The sequence below is a fragment of the Accipiter gentilis genome, chromosome 2, assembly GCF_929443795.1.
Source record: "Accipiter gentilis chromosome 2, bAccGen1.1, whole genome shotgun sequence".
Taxonomy (NCBI): domain Eukaryota; kingdom Metazoa; phylum Chordata; class Aves; order Accipitriformes; family Accipitridae; genus Astur; species Astur gentilis.
In genome coordinates, this window is record NC_064881.1 from 7,048,470 (window position 1) to 7,064,616 (window position 16,147).

Genomic DNA, 16,147 nt, shown 5'->3' on the forward strand with positions numbered 1-16,147 from the left:
TGTCACCCAAAATATGAGTTAACAGATGTGGAAAAATTAACAATGGTATATCATGGTACAGAATCTCTCTCCCACAGAATCCTTAGTAAAACTTTTAGAAACAATTAACAAAACTTTTTCTCAGTGCTAATATTTTCATACATAATACTACCCTTCTAAGTAAAAAGCCAGTCATAAGAATCAACTGATAAACCAAGGTGAAGTCTTAAAAACACCTAAGGTTCAATGACATCTTATACTAAGCTAAATTGCACAAGGAAGTACTTCTTTAAACTTCAAAAGTTTTCTACAAATTACTTGATATTTTAAAAATGAAACCCCACAAACATATGTTTAATAAAATAAGGTTGCTGAAGTTCATATTTCACTAGTTGAAAAGCATTTCCACTTTCCTAGAAAAGATCTGCAGAGTTTAACTATTCAAGAGCCACAATTCAAGGTCCTGTCTTAGCAATAGTCAGAAGCAAAGTAAAACTGAGCACTGACTGAAGACTCCCATTTGACTGTATGAAGCCTTTACTTTATCATCTTCCATTCTATGAAAGAAGCCACTGTTGAAAAAAGTCATATTCTAGATATTCAATACAGTTAAAAGATTACAACACTCCCCAAAACTAGGAAGCAGTCTCAAAAAATACAGTTTTATTAATATTCACACATTACCTTGTTGTTTTATGCCGCAAATCAATCATTACATCTACAACAGCCTGGGAACAATTGGAAAGTAGGAGAGTGACAGGTACCAGACAGAGGCTGCGAAAAGAAATAGTTCCACAGTAAAGGAAAAAAGTCTTATTCTGGACAGCCTTAATTATACTCTTCAATACTTAAAATAAATTTCAAGTAATATAAAATTAACATGTAGTTGTCTATTATGCAACAGTCAGTGTACATAGCAATGTAATCATTTACATTGACTAGTTTCCTATAATAAAAGCTATTGAGGCAAACAGCATTGGCTCAATTGAGCAAAATGAAGTTACCACCTTCATTCATCCAACTGAGAAAGACTAGTAAACCAATTAATAATACTTAGTTTACAGGAAATCTACTGTTATGACAAGAGACATTTCAGAATGGGATAACATGATCCACTATGCTACTCTCTGAACTGCTGTTTAGTCCATTTTGTCTAGATAGTTTTCTTCTGCACTGTCTCCTGTAGAGGAATTGCTGGCATCTGGCCTAAAGTTTTAGCCAGAACAGTGCCCAAATGGAACAGACACATACACATTTGGTGTTAATTTAAGCCTTTACCCTGAATAAAACTAATACAGTTAGTTGATATTCTGCTTGCTCACAATTACTATGATTGTTTTTATAAGAAATGCTGCAGCATGAATATATCCACAGGCAGGTACACAAACTACTGCAGTTGAAATAGCTCTACGTATACAACAAATGATTTCTGCCACTGGAATTCCTTGCCATTGCTTAACAGTTTAAATATCCTAAACTTGACTAACAAGAACAGAACAATTAGCAACTAAAATGCATAAGATATGAACTTGTTACTGGAATAACGCATTGCTTTGTAACTGTCATTAAAACATGCCACCTTATAAAACATTTAAATATTAGATTTTCATTAAGAAAGAAATACCTTTCTTTTGGCCACTTATATTAACTGAAATTCTAGAGAAAAGTGTAACACAGTAGAGTTCTCAGATAAAACACCACAAACCTAACTAGGTAGCTTTATGTTTCAAGTACAATTCACTTCATACCTGGAAATAAATCCAGAGGGCTTTGTTGAGATCATTTTAATTTGAAAGACTCATGGCTTTCACAGGCCCCAATTAATTCACTCTAGCAGTCTGGTTTTTGACAGAGGTTAATTCTGATGTTCTTGCAGGAGACAAGCCCCAGTGATCTAAACTGTTAGCACCTTTCCTTCCAACATAAATCAGAACCATGTGCAGCTAATCTTGGCAAGTCAGATATTGTAGATATGTAGTTCTTTTGACTTAAGAAGTACCACTTACTTTCTGTCTACCTCCTCAAAGTAGTCACACTGTTTACTCTGACAGCAGAAATAAACACGAAGCCAGCAGAGCAATTATTTTTCTTGCAGTAAGTTTAATAACTCTACTAGTCAACATTAAAACTGTCAACTGTGGTATTACAGCCTGTTTCTCTACATGAAAGTTCCATTTTACCTATATAATTCTGAAGCAGTGAGTTTAAGAATTGTGCAAGATTTCACCCTTGCACACCACACTTTAACCGTTTAAATCATTGTCCTGGTTTCAGCTGGGATAGAGTTAACTGTCTTCCCAGTAGCTGGTACAGTGCTATGTTTTGAGTTCACTATGAGAAGAATGTTGATAACAGACTGATGTTTTCAGTTGTCGCTCAGTAGTGTTTAGACTAAAGTCAAGGATTTTTCAGCTTCTCATGCCCAGCCAGCAAGAAAGCTGGAGGGGCACAAGAACTTGGCACAGGACACAGCCAGGGCACCTGACCCAAAGTGGCCAATGGTGTATTCCATACCATGGGACATCCCATCTAGTTTAGGAACTGGGGAGTGGGCGCGGTGGAATTGCCTCTCAGGAACTAGATGGGTGTTGGTCGGTGGGTGGTGAGCAATTGCACTGTGCATCATCTGTACATTCCAATCCTTTTATTACTACTGTTGTCATTTTATTAGTGTTATCATTACCATTACTAGTTTCTTCTTTTCTGTTCTATTAAACCATTCTTATCTCAAACCACGAGTTTTACTTCTTTTTTCCCCGATTTTCTCCCCCATCTCACTGGATGGGGGGGAGTGAGTGAGCGGCTGCGTGGTGCTTAGTTGCTGGCTGGGGTTAAATCACGACAATCATAACCCACATAGCATCTCTCAACATTATTTATGTCAAATTAAAAATATTTCAAGAGTTTCTAAAGAAAACATTGCACGAACCTTTTTTGATTAAAAGAATGATTGAAAGACTCTGGATAATGAAGACTTGTCTTGATAAGATTAGAAAGCTGCTCTGGTGTTGGTCTTGCAGGTACTGGTGTGTTTTCTGGTCGAAAAAACTTTAAGAGAACCATTTCTGGTAATTCCTGAAACACAAATTCAGAGTGACATTTAAAATATTGACATAAGGTACTGTGCAACACAACACAAGAAATCCAGTCACAGAAGCTAAAATTTCCTTTACAAACTATAACTCCAGGGAATTAAGTCTACAGCATCATGAAGGTTACAGTTTTTTCCAATGTGTTTTTATTTAAGTATCCTAGAGGAGGAACTGATACGATTTATCCATTACCATCTTTTGAGACAGAGACTTCACAGCTGCCTGTGAAAACACTACCTGTGCAAGCATCACAAAGGCATGCCATTGTTGCAGTGGTTTGTTAGTGTTTGGTTTGGGTTTGTTTCTAAGAAAAAGGGACAGCATTTAAACAGTTCCCTATTCAGCAGCTGCACCTAAAAAAAAAAAGTCCATCACCTGCCCTGGGAAGTTCAAAACAGGAAAGCCAATAGCCAAGTTTCCCAAAACGGATCCAAAGTAAAGCAAACAGAATTTTATAGGAACACGCTAACAATGACAGAAGGATTTAACAATGCAGCATATCTTAAAAATTGTATGCCAAGCTCTTGCAGATATGAAAGTTACCTTTGTCCCCAGCTGAAAGCCCAAGACATGCACTGACACACTACTTGGGATTCATCCTAACCCTGTGGGCAGAATCAATCTCTGAAGCAGAATAAGTCAGATGGTACAGAAAGATGCAACACCAAACGAGGCAATCAGGCTGCATTTGATCCAGCATTACAGCACTACTGTAACTCTGTCCAACATCATCATCTAATCTGTTTTGCAAACAGGATTTATTTGGGAAGAGGCTGCCTTTCATTATTCCCTTATGAATCTATTCTGCAAAATGTCCACCTTAAAAGAAAAAGAATTTGCAGCAATAAGTATGACTGACTACTAAAAGCAAGTGAAAGAAGATTTTTTTAAAAACCACCAATAAGTCAGTACAGCATAAGAAAGTAATGCTATTTGTTTAAGGGTGGTGGATTGTACCTTCTAAGTTGAAAAGAAATCCTATAGGCAACAAAACCTGACTCAAAATAACAAACACTGGGAGTGTGAATGTCTCAGTCACTGTTTGCCTGTGCTGGTAATACCAGAAAGATATCAAATGTTTTCTCAAGCTTACAATTCTTTCTTCTTGGAAAAAAAAAAAAAGGGGGGGGGGGGGGAAGGGGGCATTTAAAATAATTTGAGAAGAAAAAAAAAGATATTTCACAGTAACAAATATATTTTAAGTGATGAATTAATTTGGTATTTCCACCCTACCCTATGGGTATCTAACTTGATGAAAATTGACAGCATGAAACACACTGGCCTCCAAAAGATGAGATTACAGGTTTTCATTTAAATTAATCTTTCCCCTCAAATTACAGTCCAGCCAATTATTCAATGCCCTCTTCAACCACATCTCAATATCCTACACACTGTAGTTTGCCCTAGCGTCAATTTACCTGTTCCAAGTCCTCCCAATCAGAATTCCCGAGTATTTTTTTAAAACCCTACAAAAGACAAATACGAAGGTTTATCTCTACAGACAAGAACATAATGAAATGCAGCAGGAACATTTACTGGTAAAAGCACAGCGTGCCATTAATATCTCAAACCTTTAGTTCTAGTATTATACCCCTACTGAAGGGCTGGAAAGCAGTAAGATCAACCATTTACCATCACAGAGCTAAAAATTCCAGCCAACCTCTGGGTACCACATTCAGAAAAGATGTCTGTGTCTCCAAGTTCAGCTGCTCAAAGTCTACAGTTTTTTGCAATTGTGTACCTAGAACAAAGGCTAAGACATGTCATTTTTGTATGTGATTCTCTCACATAATGCTTCAGGAGAGAATTAAGCACTTCTGAATAGTAACCAAGAAGATGTACATACAGATCAGGGAGCTACCTAGATATAGCTAATAAGAAATGCTAGGTTTAAGGATGCATTAAACTCCTGCCCTACTCTGTAGCTTGGGAAATTGGATCAAGGCTACAAAAAAAAGACACCCATACCAACTTGGGCACCTGTACACTCCCTCCAAGAATATGCACCAAGCAGATAACAGCCTCAAGACTTTTGGTTGTTTACACTTAGAAACAAAGCAAAACAAAACAAGAATTAAACAGGTGGTATTTCCTTGCTGAACTGCTAGAATACCAACCCAAATGGAGTATTGCCTTTATAAAGGCAAAAAAGAGAAGTTCTGACACCTGAAGTCTGCTTGTTGACCCACGATAGCTCCTCACAAAGTCTCCAGAAGTGCCACAGGCTCCAATAGACAGCAAGGACCATGTACTGCACACAAGAAGGCCACAACAATGGTAAAGGTACTCCCTTTAAAAAATGGTTAAGGTGTAATTTGAAGGCCTCATCCATACATACTGGTAGAGGTACAGATAAGCTTGACTGAAAGACTTCATCATAAGAACAGTTTGGAAGAACTGTATGGGGCGGGCGGGGGTGGGGGGGGGAATGGGGATGGTGGTGGTGTGCTTTTTGCTATTGTTTTAAATTTTACAGCTACATTAAGCTTTTTGGTTTTTTACTAGAAACATACAACAGACAGTAGCACCAGAACCGCACTGCTCCCGCAGTTACCTTCCAAGACCTGCAAAGTGTGCAGTTGGTGCTAGGAAAGATGTTTATATTTTTAGAAAGCTTTCTGCTGCCCCAAGCCATCTACAAAGGCCAGCTTCAAAGAAAGATACTTAAAACTAGACACAAGCCTCCTGTTCCAAGTAGAATTATCTCAACATATTCACTTATTCAGTAGATACAAAAAAGCAAGTCCTTTAGAGTCTGATGTCTTGCTACTTTGAAACAAAGTTACATGGTAACCCTACTTAGACTTCTGAAACTGCATATTAGACATTCACACCGGTTTTAGGTATCTCCTGAAACCGTCCTAAGCTAAAAGCTGGAAAATTCAACATTTACACGATTCAAAGCATCTTTTGCATTATCTGATAGATGCGATAGACAGGTCTGTCCATAATACATTCTTTAATCTCTTAGAATGCATTTTCAAATTGAAAAGTTCCTCCTTTCTATCAGATGGATGGAAGTGATTGTATCTATCTTCACACGCAGTTATTTTAAAGGATTTTTCTACGTAACATTAGACAACTTAAAGTTTTCAATTTCTAAAACAATCTTATCAATGACTGGGTCGATGTGCTCTTAAACACACCATAAAATGTTAACCACTGCGATTTGATGTGCAAGTTGTATGGAAATTCAGCATATTTGCCTGATAAATCACAAGTTACAGATAGCCAAAAGGATTATTAACATGCTTAGTCAAGTATGAGGGACCAATATGCACAGCACAGAAAACCTGGACAGGAAACTCTTGAACTCTAAGTTTAAGTGAAAGCAGAATACATGGAAGCAACAGAAGAAGAGTGAGACAAAGTGAGATCTTCGGTGATGTGTCTTTCTCCCTTTCCCATCTTAGATCTGAGAACTCCCATTTTAAAGCCTCAGTTTTAAGTTGGTTTCCTTCACCATGCGACTCATCTATATTCATTCTAGCTCCTAACTATAGAAATGACAACTCTAGGAATAGCATTTTACTAAGACACCAGTAATAATGCATTTTGAAACATAAATATCAGCAGCTTTGCAGTCCATCAATGGGTAAAGCAACAGATGTAGCTTTGCAGCTACTTGGAATATTTCGTTTATAACAATAACATAAGCCAGTCCTCCCAAATTGGTACAGTAAGTGGTACATTAATTGATACAACAGAGTGGAGAACATACACTTCAGCTCTTGTTTGTTTACCCTTAAGAACTTTGCTTTCCTTCCACCAATCTGGTTTAAAGAAAGTCTTAAATCCATTCCAACAATCTGTGTTTGATTCAAGTATCACTTCCCATGTATTCTGTAAAAAAAAATTTCTAAACTAGCACAAGATGTCGCTTCCAGTAATTCACTGTTAGGAAAGATAAAGTTGTTTAAACCTTACCGACGCCTACCTTTCAGAAATTCCTACTTCCAAGCAAACTGTTGCTGCCTCCCCAAGCTGCATCTAGATTACGAAGCAGGGTTACTAAAAATTATCATCTCCAAAGTGAAACACTGCCAAAAAGCCTGCATCCATGCTGTATACATTTTATGGATTTTACTTTGGGCTAGCACTGGTCTAATCCACAAGATGGATTGAGCAGTCCAGCAGCACATCAAATGCAGTCCTGGAGCACATCTGGATTAAATCTGCCTGGAAGGTATCCACTTAGTGCATTACAAGACCACTTCACAATGAAAACAGAGGGCTGTAAATGGAGACTGTATCTTAAAAAAGGTACACCTGATGTAAAACACACTCATAGACACTTTATCTCATCCAGACTTCAGTCAAAACTAAGTTTACGCTCACATGCTAATGTGTTTCAGACATATGGGTGCCCTATACCCAACACGCCAGCAAGCCCAAGTAACAAGCCTCTACTACACTACTTCTCACCTTCCACTGTGCAGTCTTTGCCAATTAGAAGCTTAGCAAATGCCCCAGCTCCACACTACTACTTCCACCCCACCATATCACACAGTGCTTTTCCTTTGGAGTTTTTGGATTGAATTCACCAAATTAGAAAAATATGGGAGACAGCAATAAGAAATAATATCGATCAACAGCCCTGACTGTGAATGGATGTTTAAAGAATTTGAAGTTTTTGTCCTTCTACTAAGTTAAGGTAGAGAGGTCAAGAACAAGAGACAGAATAGCTGTATTTTGGATGCAGTCATAAGCTGACCTTCAGTTAAAACAACCCGATTCCTGAAAGCAAGTTTCAGAAGAGAAACAGAACCCATAGCAGTATTGTTGTCAAAAAAATAATGGCCATTAGTTACAAATACCCAGCTAATTTTTATTAGCGAGGCTTTTACTACTTGGATTCAAACACCTACTGCCAACACATCTGTTCAGACCTATTCACTTTACTAACACCTTATGTGATTTATTTTTCACATATTGTTACTAGTGACTATAACGTATCAACTTTGTGGCTCCTTTTGTGTTTCTGATTCAAAGAAATAAACTATATTTAGCATTTTTTCCCTACCTCTAGCAAAAGGCCATTTTTTTCAAAAATACAAGTGAGAACAGATTATTCGGAGAGCTTTCTGTATGAAACAAAGAAACATTTAACTGAGTCAATATTCTTTAAGTGTTCCTTCAAGCATACTATGTGTTATGATTCCAAGCTTCTAGAACATAAAGATGTAAGTAGTTCATCACATCACCTGACAAGTCTACATCCAGTAACCTATGCTCAAAAGCAGTGCTGTTTAACTAAACACAAAAAACCCTGCAGTGTAAACAACAACAAAACCCCCTATATTCAATGACAGAAAAACAGTAAGTGTCAAAATCATAGTTATCATTGTCTTGGTTAGAATGAAAAAAGTTTACAATTCATAATTCTATTTTGAACAGACACGGGAATGAAGCACATGCATTTGAACATCCAAGTAAAATTTGTATAGAATTTTACTGTTTTCTTTTTATGCTAGTACACACAGGAATTTTACCCAGAAAAATATTTTAGGCCTCCCCCAAGCCCCACTGGTGCTTTATAGAAACCAGAGGTTTTATCTTGATTTTATCAAATTTTATGACAAGTTATGGCACTGCAATACAGGAATAATCACATCCTGCTGTCTGTTCCACATTCCTGTTGTATGCATTACATGTTCCACAATGAACCAAGCAGAAGTAACCACCTGTCCCTACATCTCAGCCAGCAGTCTAACATCTTCGCTTAGACATATGATAAAGGTTACTTTATATCAGTGCACCTAACTACCAATCTACCAGCAACTGCTGGAAGAACTTCAGAAACATAATGGTGCCAATGAATACAGATCTACTGCTCTTCTACTGCAGTGCTTTACTGCAGCTTTGTTTCCCTGAGAAGTTCTAGAAGCTTCTATAAATCCAAACTAAACCCTTAAAAGCTGGCAAAGAATTAGTCTGAGATATACTATAATTGACAAAGCAGCAGAAGCCAACCAGTACATAATTTAACTAAAATATAAAGCAAGCTATCTTGATTTGTTCAGTGTAGTTATTTGATGAATTCAGATAAGATTTGAGACTTTCCTTAGAGGGCTAAAAAATTAAAATAAAAGGGATGCAGAGAGAAATAATCTTTGTGTTTTCTCCATGTCTATTGTGAGACTGTTCTTGGTTGGGGATGGCTGTATAGCCAGACAGACACAAATTTCTTTGCTGGCTGCAACAGCATGAAGCAGAAGCAGTTCAAGTCAAGAAGAAAGTTACTGAAGAGGAGCAACAAATAGAACACAACAAGAAATGCAGGGAGTGGACTCCTGCATCCTAGGTGACACCCTGTTCAGAATCTGCAAATAAATTTTTTTTTTCAGATCTGAGCAGCCCTCTACCATTTAAGAAAGGGTAACCAACATGCATTGGTAAAAAGCATGCATCTCCATCTCCCTCTGCTGTCTAGACCACAGAAAACAACTAACTTCTATACTGTCAGCACAAGACATTCAGGAACAGTCTAAAGTTTCCAACCCTGTTTATGACTTAAGAGCATAAATACAGATTACAAGACAAACTATTTGAATGTTACATTGTAAATCTCAAAATTATATACTGAAAATATTAAGTTAGAAGTAATGTTTCGGTTTGAGATTCCCCTCCCCCCCCCCCCCAACTTTTCACTGCTTGTCTAATGCAAGAAAAAGATCATTCAAAGACAATATGCAATCCTTAATAGATTAAGTATATTATTTTCTCTACCTAGCTTCATTTAATCCTATTTTGGGGATTCTCTTAATTCTTAAATGTGGAATGAATGAAGTAAACTGCTGCAAAGTCTCAAATCACGTAATTTGTTATACCTCACCTCCCATCTCAGAGGGGTTTACAATCCTCACAGTATAAAGTGCAAATTAAAAAAAATAGTAGTATGTAAGCACATGAAATTTCTCAATCCTTAGCAGCCCTGAGATTACACGCTCTTAAAATCCAGGTTAAATCTGGACTTTGGTTACCATGAGGACACAGAATTTACACATTTATTAAAAACCACCACCATTACTCTTATACCAGATTTCAAATGCATTACAATGCAGATACATCTTTGCTTCCAACCAAGGTACAGAATACTTCAACGGAATTATGTTCCTTATGCCGAAGAAAGTGAATAGAATAATCAATGTAGCATCTATCTGAACATAGCTGTAATAATAATAATAGTTGATGAGAAACAGGTTATAGACAAAGAATGCTAAAAGTAGCATGTATTCCTCAAAACAAATTGAGGGTACATCTGGATCCCCCTTGTTGCTGGTGGCAGAATCAGTTTTTTTAGTTTGTTACTGAACCTGATGCAGACAACTAGAGTTCCAGTGCAATCAACAAGTGTTAATTTCTACCCCTAGCATTATTCAGTCATTTGTTTATTTTAGGATGCAGATGTGATTCATTCCAAGCTCTTCTCTTCCCACCCATTTGCTAGAATCAGACTTCAGTGACATCAGAAGTAGAAGTCCATAGTGTTTTCTCTCCTAATTTTAGATATCTACAGTGTGACCTACTGTTCTACATACACCTTAAGAAAGGAAAGATAATACCAGAGTGAGCAGTTGTCATTAGACTAATAGAGCCTAGTATGGCTCAGCACAACTTGAGTCCACATGTGCAAAGGCTTCTTCTGGGGCAGGGGAGATGGGGGGGTGATGTGTGGTGTGTGTTAAGTGAAAAAAATCATCTTCAGACATTGGAACTTAAAATTTTCCTATTTTTCACCAATGAACACCACCCAGTTCAGCTCAAACTACATGCCGCTTTCAACCTATTCCCATCTGTTTCACAGCACAAAGAAGTAAATGGAAAAATCATCTTAATGATGTAAAAATACTTAAAGGCTTATGAACCAAAGCCAAGTGCACAGCTTCAGAGTAATTCACTACTTACGTTATAGCATGATATTTATAGGAAAACACATTTGACCTGTAATTTTGTCAAGAAAACAATAACATATAGTACTATTTACTGTAACTTTGAGTAAGAGCTCACTAAAAGCTATATACGATGTTTGTAACATCAGTAAAAACATAATGAGAATGGCACCCAAGCAAGAAGGAACAGCAATGTACTGCTCAGCAGAAAACTAAACAAGTACAAGACTTTTCTTTTTTATTTTGCACATTAGTCTTCACACACAAATTGCATATGGCATAGATGTTTTTACAGAAACTTATCTATAGCTTCCATAGCTGTTACTGATTCATGTACCAGGAGACATCCACCAGTTTCTTACAGATGCTATTTTATTTGAACAATCAGGCTATAAACTTCAAGGTGAAATAATATGCTATTAATTGATCAATTCCAATGGAGCTCTCAATGTCTTTTTAAATGCTCCAGCATTTCTGCTGTTCTAACATTTTACACTACAGGTTGTCACTTCAAAGTTGTGCATAGTAGTAGAAATTGTAAAATTGATTTTGTAACACTCAAAAATACCACCACCATTTTACTATGAACTTTGCTATGAAATACTCATTAACTTTGACTTAATACCATTAATAAGCTCCTAGTTCTACCCAGAAATACCACAGAACAGTTTACAGCAACAACTGCATAGCAGTATACTTGTATATTGCCTTTCTCATCTTTAAACTGAGCCTAGCTATTTCAATACAGATGACTTATCAAAATTGAAGTCTGAATCATTTAGTAATAACACGTATCTGATGTTAGATTCTACAGAAGCACCCAAAGTGACTCCACTTATTTACAAGTAAACACATCAAGTCTATTTTGGGAAAGAAGCAATTGTAAACGAAAACTTCACACTAGATTACCTGCTTCTGAGGAAAGGAAAAAGCCTCCTTCCCAACTGTATTAAGGGCAACATGATGCTGGCCCTCCAAAATAAGCTGCTTGTTGTCTTCCACAACATATGCCTACAGAATATAATAGAAAGACATTAGCAGACGAGAAACAATCATAAGCTTCATAACACAGAATTACTGACTTTCCTCCTGACTTAAGCGGAAGATGTTATACTGTTCAAAACCTAAAGGCTAGCTTGACATGTATTTTATGTGTATGTTTTTAATTTTGCAAGCACAGACAACCGCTGAAGTTTAGACTGCCAATTTCCACTACTTAATATTCGCATTCTGGTAAATAAGATCCTCTTCCTCAAAGCAGACTGGGTCACTCTTACAGTTCTGATAAAAGCAAGCATTAACAAATCTCTTGGTTTAAGACTTTAGAATTTTCTCTTTTAAGACAACTTATAACAACTGTGTGTATCCAGAGTAATTGTTTTCGGTTTGTGTGGCAGGGTTTTGGTTGCAGGGGAGGAGCTGCAGGGGTGGCTCCTGTGAGAAGCTGCTGGAAGCTTTCCCCGGCTCCAAGTTGGACCCACCTCTGGCCACGGCCAAGCCCATCAGTGACAGTGGTAGTGCCTCTGGGATAACAGATTTAAGAAGGGAAACCTGCAGCAGAGTAGGGGATTGGAATGCGAAAGGAACCCCTCTGCAGACACCGAGGTCAGTGAGGAAGGCGGGGGAGGAGGTGCCCCAGAGGAGGGGATGCCCCTGCAGCCCTGGTGAGACGGCAGGCTGTGTCCCCCCAGCCCACGGAGGGGAGCAGAGGCCCACCTGCAGCCCATGGAGGACCCCACACCGGAGCAGGGGGATGCCCCTGAAGATGGCCGTGACACCATGGGAAAGCCTGTGCTGGAGCAGTCTGTGCCTGAAGAACTGCAGCCCATGGGAAAGGCCCATACTGGAGCAGTTCGTGAAGGGCTGCAGGCCATGGGAAGGGCCCACATTGGAGAAGCTCGTGGAGAACCGTCTCCTGTGGGAGGGAACCCATGCTGGAGCAGGGGAAGAGTGAGGAGTCCTCCCCCTGAGGAGGAAGGAACAGCAGAGACATGTGATGAGCTGACTACAACGCCCATCCCCTGTCCCCCTGCACTGCTGGGGGGAAAACCAGGAGTGGAATTAAGCCCAGGAAAGAAGGAAGGTTGGGGGGAAGGTGTTCTAAGGTTTTGATTGGTAATAAGTTAAATTGCTTTTGTTTTTTCCCCCCAAGTTGAGCCTGTCTTTTGCCTGTGACCATAAGTGGTGAGTGATCCCTCCCTGTCCTTGTCTTGAGCCACAAGCTTTTCTTTGTATTTTCTCCTCATCATCCCACCAGGCAGGTGAAGGAGTGAACAAGCAGCTTTGTGGTGCTTTGTTGCTGGCTGGGCTTAAACCACAACAGTAATGTAAAACCACTTAAGCATACTTATTACAGTAACAGCTATTAAGACTGTCTTTGCTTCTTGACACTGTTTTAGTTCATTTGCAAGTTTTCAGAAAAAAAAATTCATCCATAAATTTGTATGAGTATGCTTTAAAGTTCAGGATGCCATTTTAAATTATTTTCTAATAGTTATATTTCATGGCCAAATTACTACAAAGGCTACAACCATACATACCTTCCACAGTACAACAATGTTCAAATCAACTTCACTGCACTGTTGTATCAATCTGACTGTCTCATCAAATGATTGTTTTGCAGCCCTTTGAGATGCATGAGCATGAGATTGCACATGTGTTCTTTTAAATTCAGAGGATAAGCTTTGAAAAAAAAAGTCTGCACAAGGACTGGCTGAACTTATTATCTGCAAGAAAAAAAAGAAAGAATGCTCTCAGAACAGAATGCAAGCTAACAAGTTAGTCTAACAGAGCTCACCACTGTAGGATTTCAGTTCCATTATCTTCCTTTTCTTCCCTTTGCAAACCTACAGGATGCCACACATCCTGGTTTCCATGCTTGTCGTGTTAGAGATCAGCCCTACCTAACGAGCTAAGGTAACATAGGGAAACAGAGCAATAGATTGGCCTCAAACTACAAATACCAAACTTGGAAAAAAGGTCTTTGATTATTACCAAACAGCTTACTGTGATAAATTAAGTGTAGTGAAGACAGCCGAAGCGTCCAACTAACTCAAACTCACATGCAAATCATTATTGCTTATTAATATTCCCCTCATGATAGCTAGAATTATTTATCAAAGTTCAGAACATACATTTTGCTAGCAATAGCAGAGATAATAGTTTGCACAGCATACTCCCCATGTATAAATGGCACAGCCAGAAATACTGTGCTGTTTGTCACCATTTGTGCTGAGCTTCTCCAACACCAAAAGCTTGATAAGGAAGCAGTGGTTTTAAGACTGACAGCAATGATACTTGAAGACAGGAAGCCTAGTTTCTTACTTATCTTGCTAACCCCTCTTTCAAAAATGTTACCCTTTCCAGAACATGCTGTTGCAGAGCTACTAATTGTTGCATTAGTAGAATACTCACACCTAGGGAGACAATCTGCTTTTGGAATAACTGTCTAGAAGGGACAGCCCCATCCCCCCATTAGAGAATATTTTCTTACAAGAAGGCTGAAGTTCATGCAGCTCATCCAACTTTAAAAATGCAAACAGGGATCCATCTACCTCAGATTTTTAGTCCTAACTTCAATTTATATGCCTATAAGATGGAATAGCAGTAAGTTTTCTCTGGTTTTTAAGAGCTGGATACATATATGGAAAACGTACACTCAGAATAAAACAAGCAATCTGACATCCAGCTAATTATATCCACTATGCTAAATGTAGATTTCTGATATGATGCAAGAGCATACTTTCCTCAGGTTTTGGGAAAGCACTTGCTGTACCAAAGTCATTTGCTATAAGGATTCTTCTCCAAACGATACCTGTATACTTAAAGAGACTGAAAGCATAGTAGTCTAGAATGTTACACTTTTTGAAGAAAAATCAAAGAAACAGAATCCTTGAACTGACTGCAACCTACATTAGTAGTTTTGAAATCCTGGAAACTAAAGGTTTCCAGATTATTTTTAGAAAAAGCTGTAATTAGAGTTTTTAACTTATCTTAGTAAAAATAAAATTAAGAAAAAAACAATAGAACAGGAATCTGACATCCACAGATCTCTACTGGAAAACTAGAGGGCTGGGAAATATTCAGAAGAACTGCTCTGAAGAGTTGGAAAGAAAGGAAAAACATTAGGCAAAGAAGTTAGCATCACAAATGTGCTCCCAAAGTACTTCAGCTGTCGAGTTGGGAACTTAAAATACCTGACCATCCACTAGCCTATGCTACCTTACCTTCTCTTTTTTAAGAGAACCGACCTAGAAGACCAATAGTTTTTGGCATGCAAAACTCAACTTCCTAACTATGAAAGCACTGTTCCCATTTTTAAATTTTAAAAAAAGGCTTTCAGTGGGATACTTGCACATGACAGGGATACCTTGCACAAGACAAAATATGCAGTTGTACGCATTCACCTACCTGTTCATTTCCAAAGACAATGTCTGCAAATGTGTAATTTTCTAAGGGATAAAAAGAGAGGGCATTGTTTCAGCATCATGAGAAGTCACAACTTCAGCATACAGCATCCAAACAGTAACAAAAAGTTAACCACGTTCAGGACAGAACCTACCTTCTGAGTTTTTGCACCTTACTGCTTTAAAGCATAACTTCGCTCGCTCCCTGCTAGCAAGTTTAGTATCTGAAAGAAAAAGGTTACAAGATTTTTCTCCCCCCTCAGCACAGTCAGAGTCCCTCCTCATTAGCCAAAAGTCAGCCTTTAAACTTCACAAATAAGAAACACTGATGATATTCAAGAAGCATAACTAATCAAGCAGAGCAACTGCATGGCAGTAAAGAAGATGCATTTTCTGCTGACCCCTTCCATCTGCATCTAGAGCAGGAAGTGAGCCATAATACATAAAGGAGATACAGAGAAAGAAGGAAGGAACAGAAGACAAAAGATTCAGTTTATCTGACTGGTTCACCCTCAATATTAATACAAGAGGAATACATGTCTAGACTAATTTTTAAGTACATAAAATGTCAGCACACAAGTAAAAATAACATTTGTTAGATACAGTAACAGCACTTTTTTTTTTGCCTGGGATAGTTAGCCTTTTCAAAAATTAGCAGCTTATATTAGCTAAGGCAGGATACAGCACTAGCAATTCTGGTATATTTCTAGTAATTGAATAGAGCATTTGTCAAAATTTCTGTTGATCAGTTAAATTTAACACTGATATAAATAACTAG

The 16,147-nt window shown here is 38.1% G+C and overlaps 1 protein-coding gene across 4 annotated transcripts in view; it reads right to left on the reverse strand.

Moving 5' to 3' along the window:
• Nucleotides 1-16,147, reverse strand: part of TRAPPC8 (trafficking protein particle complex subunit 8) — a 57,691-nt gene that overhangs the window by 2,460 nt on the left and 39,084 nt on the right. For 2 of the 4 annotated variants that reach the window (XM_049818862.1, XM_049818843.1), the window contains 7 exons: nucleotides 15,525-15,593; nucleotides 15,374-15,414; nucleotides 13,504-13,689; nucleotides 11,873-11,974; nucleotides 4,490-4,537; nucleotides 2,909-3,054; nucleotides 664-753 (listed from right to left, as the gene is read on the reverse strand). In XM_049818862.1, the coding sequence (XP_049674819.1) occupies nucleotides 664-753; nucleotides 2,909-3,054; nucleotides 4,490-4,537; nucleotides 11,873-11,974; nucleotides 13,504-13,689; nucleotides 15,374-15,414; nucleotides 15,525-15,593 (682 nt within the window). The remainder of the gene's footprint in view (nucleotides 1-663; nucleotides 754-2,908; nucleotides 3,055-4,489; nucleotides 4,538-11,872; nucleotides 11,975-13,503; nucleotides 13,690-15,373; nucleotides 15,415-15,524; nucleotides 15,594-16,147) is intronic. The other 2 variants (XM_049818871.1, XM_049818853.1) reach the window with 1 other exon arrangement.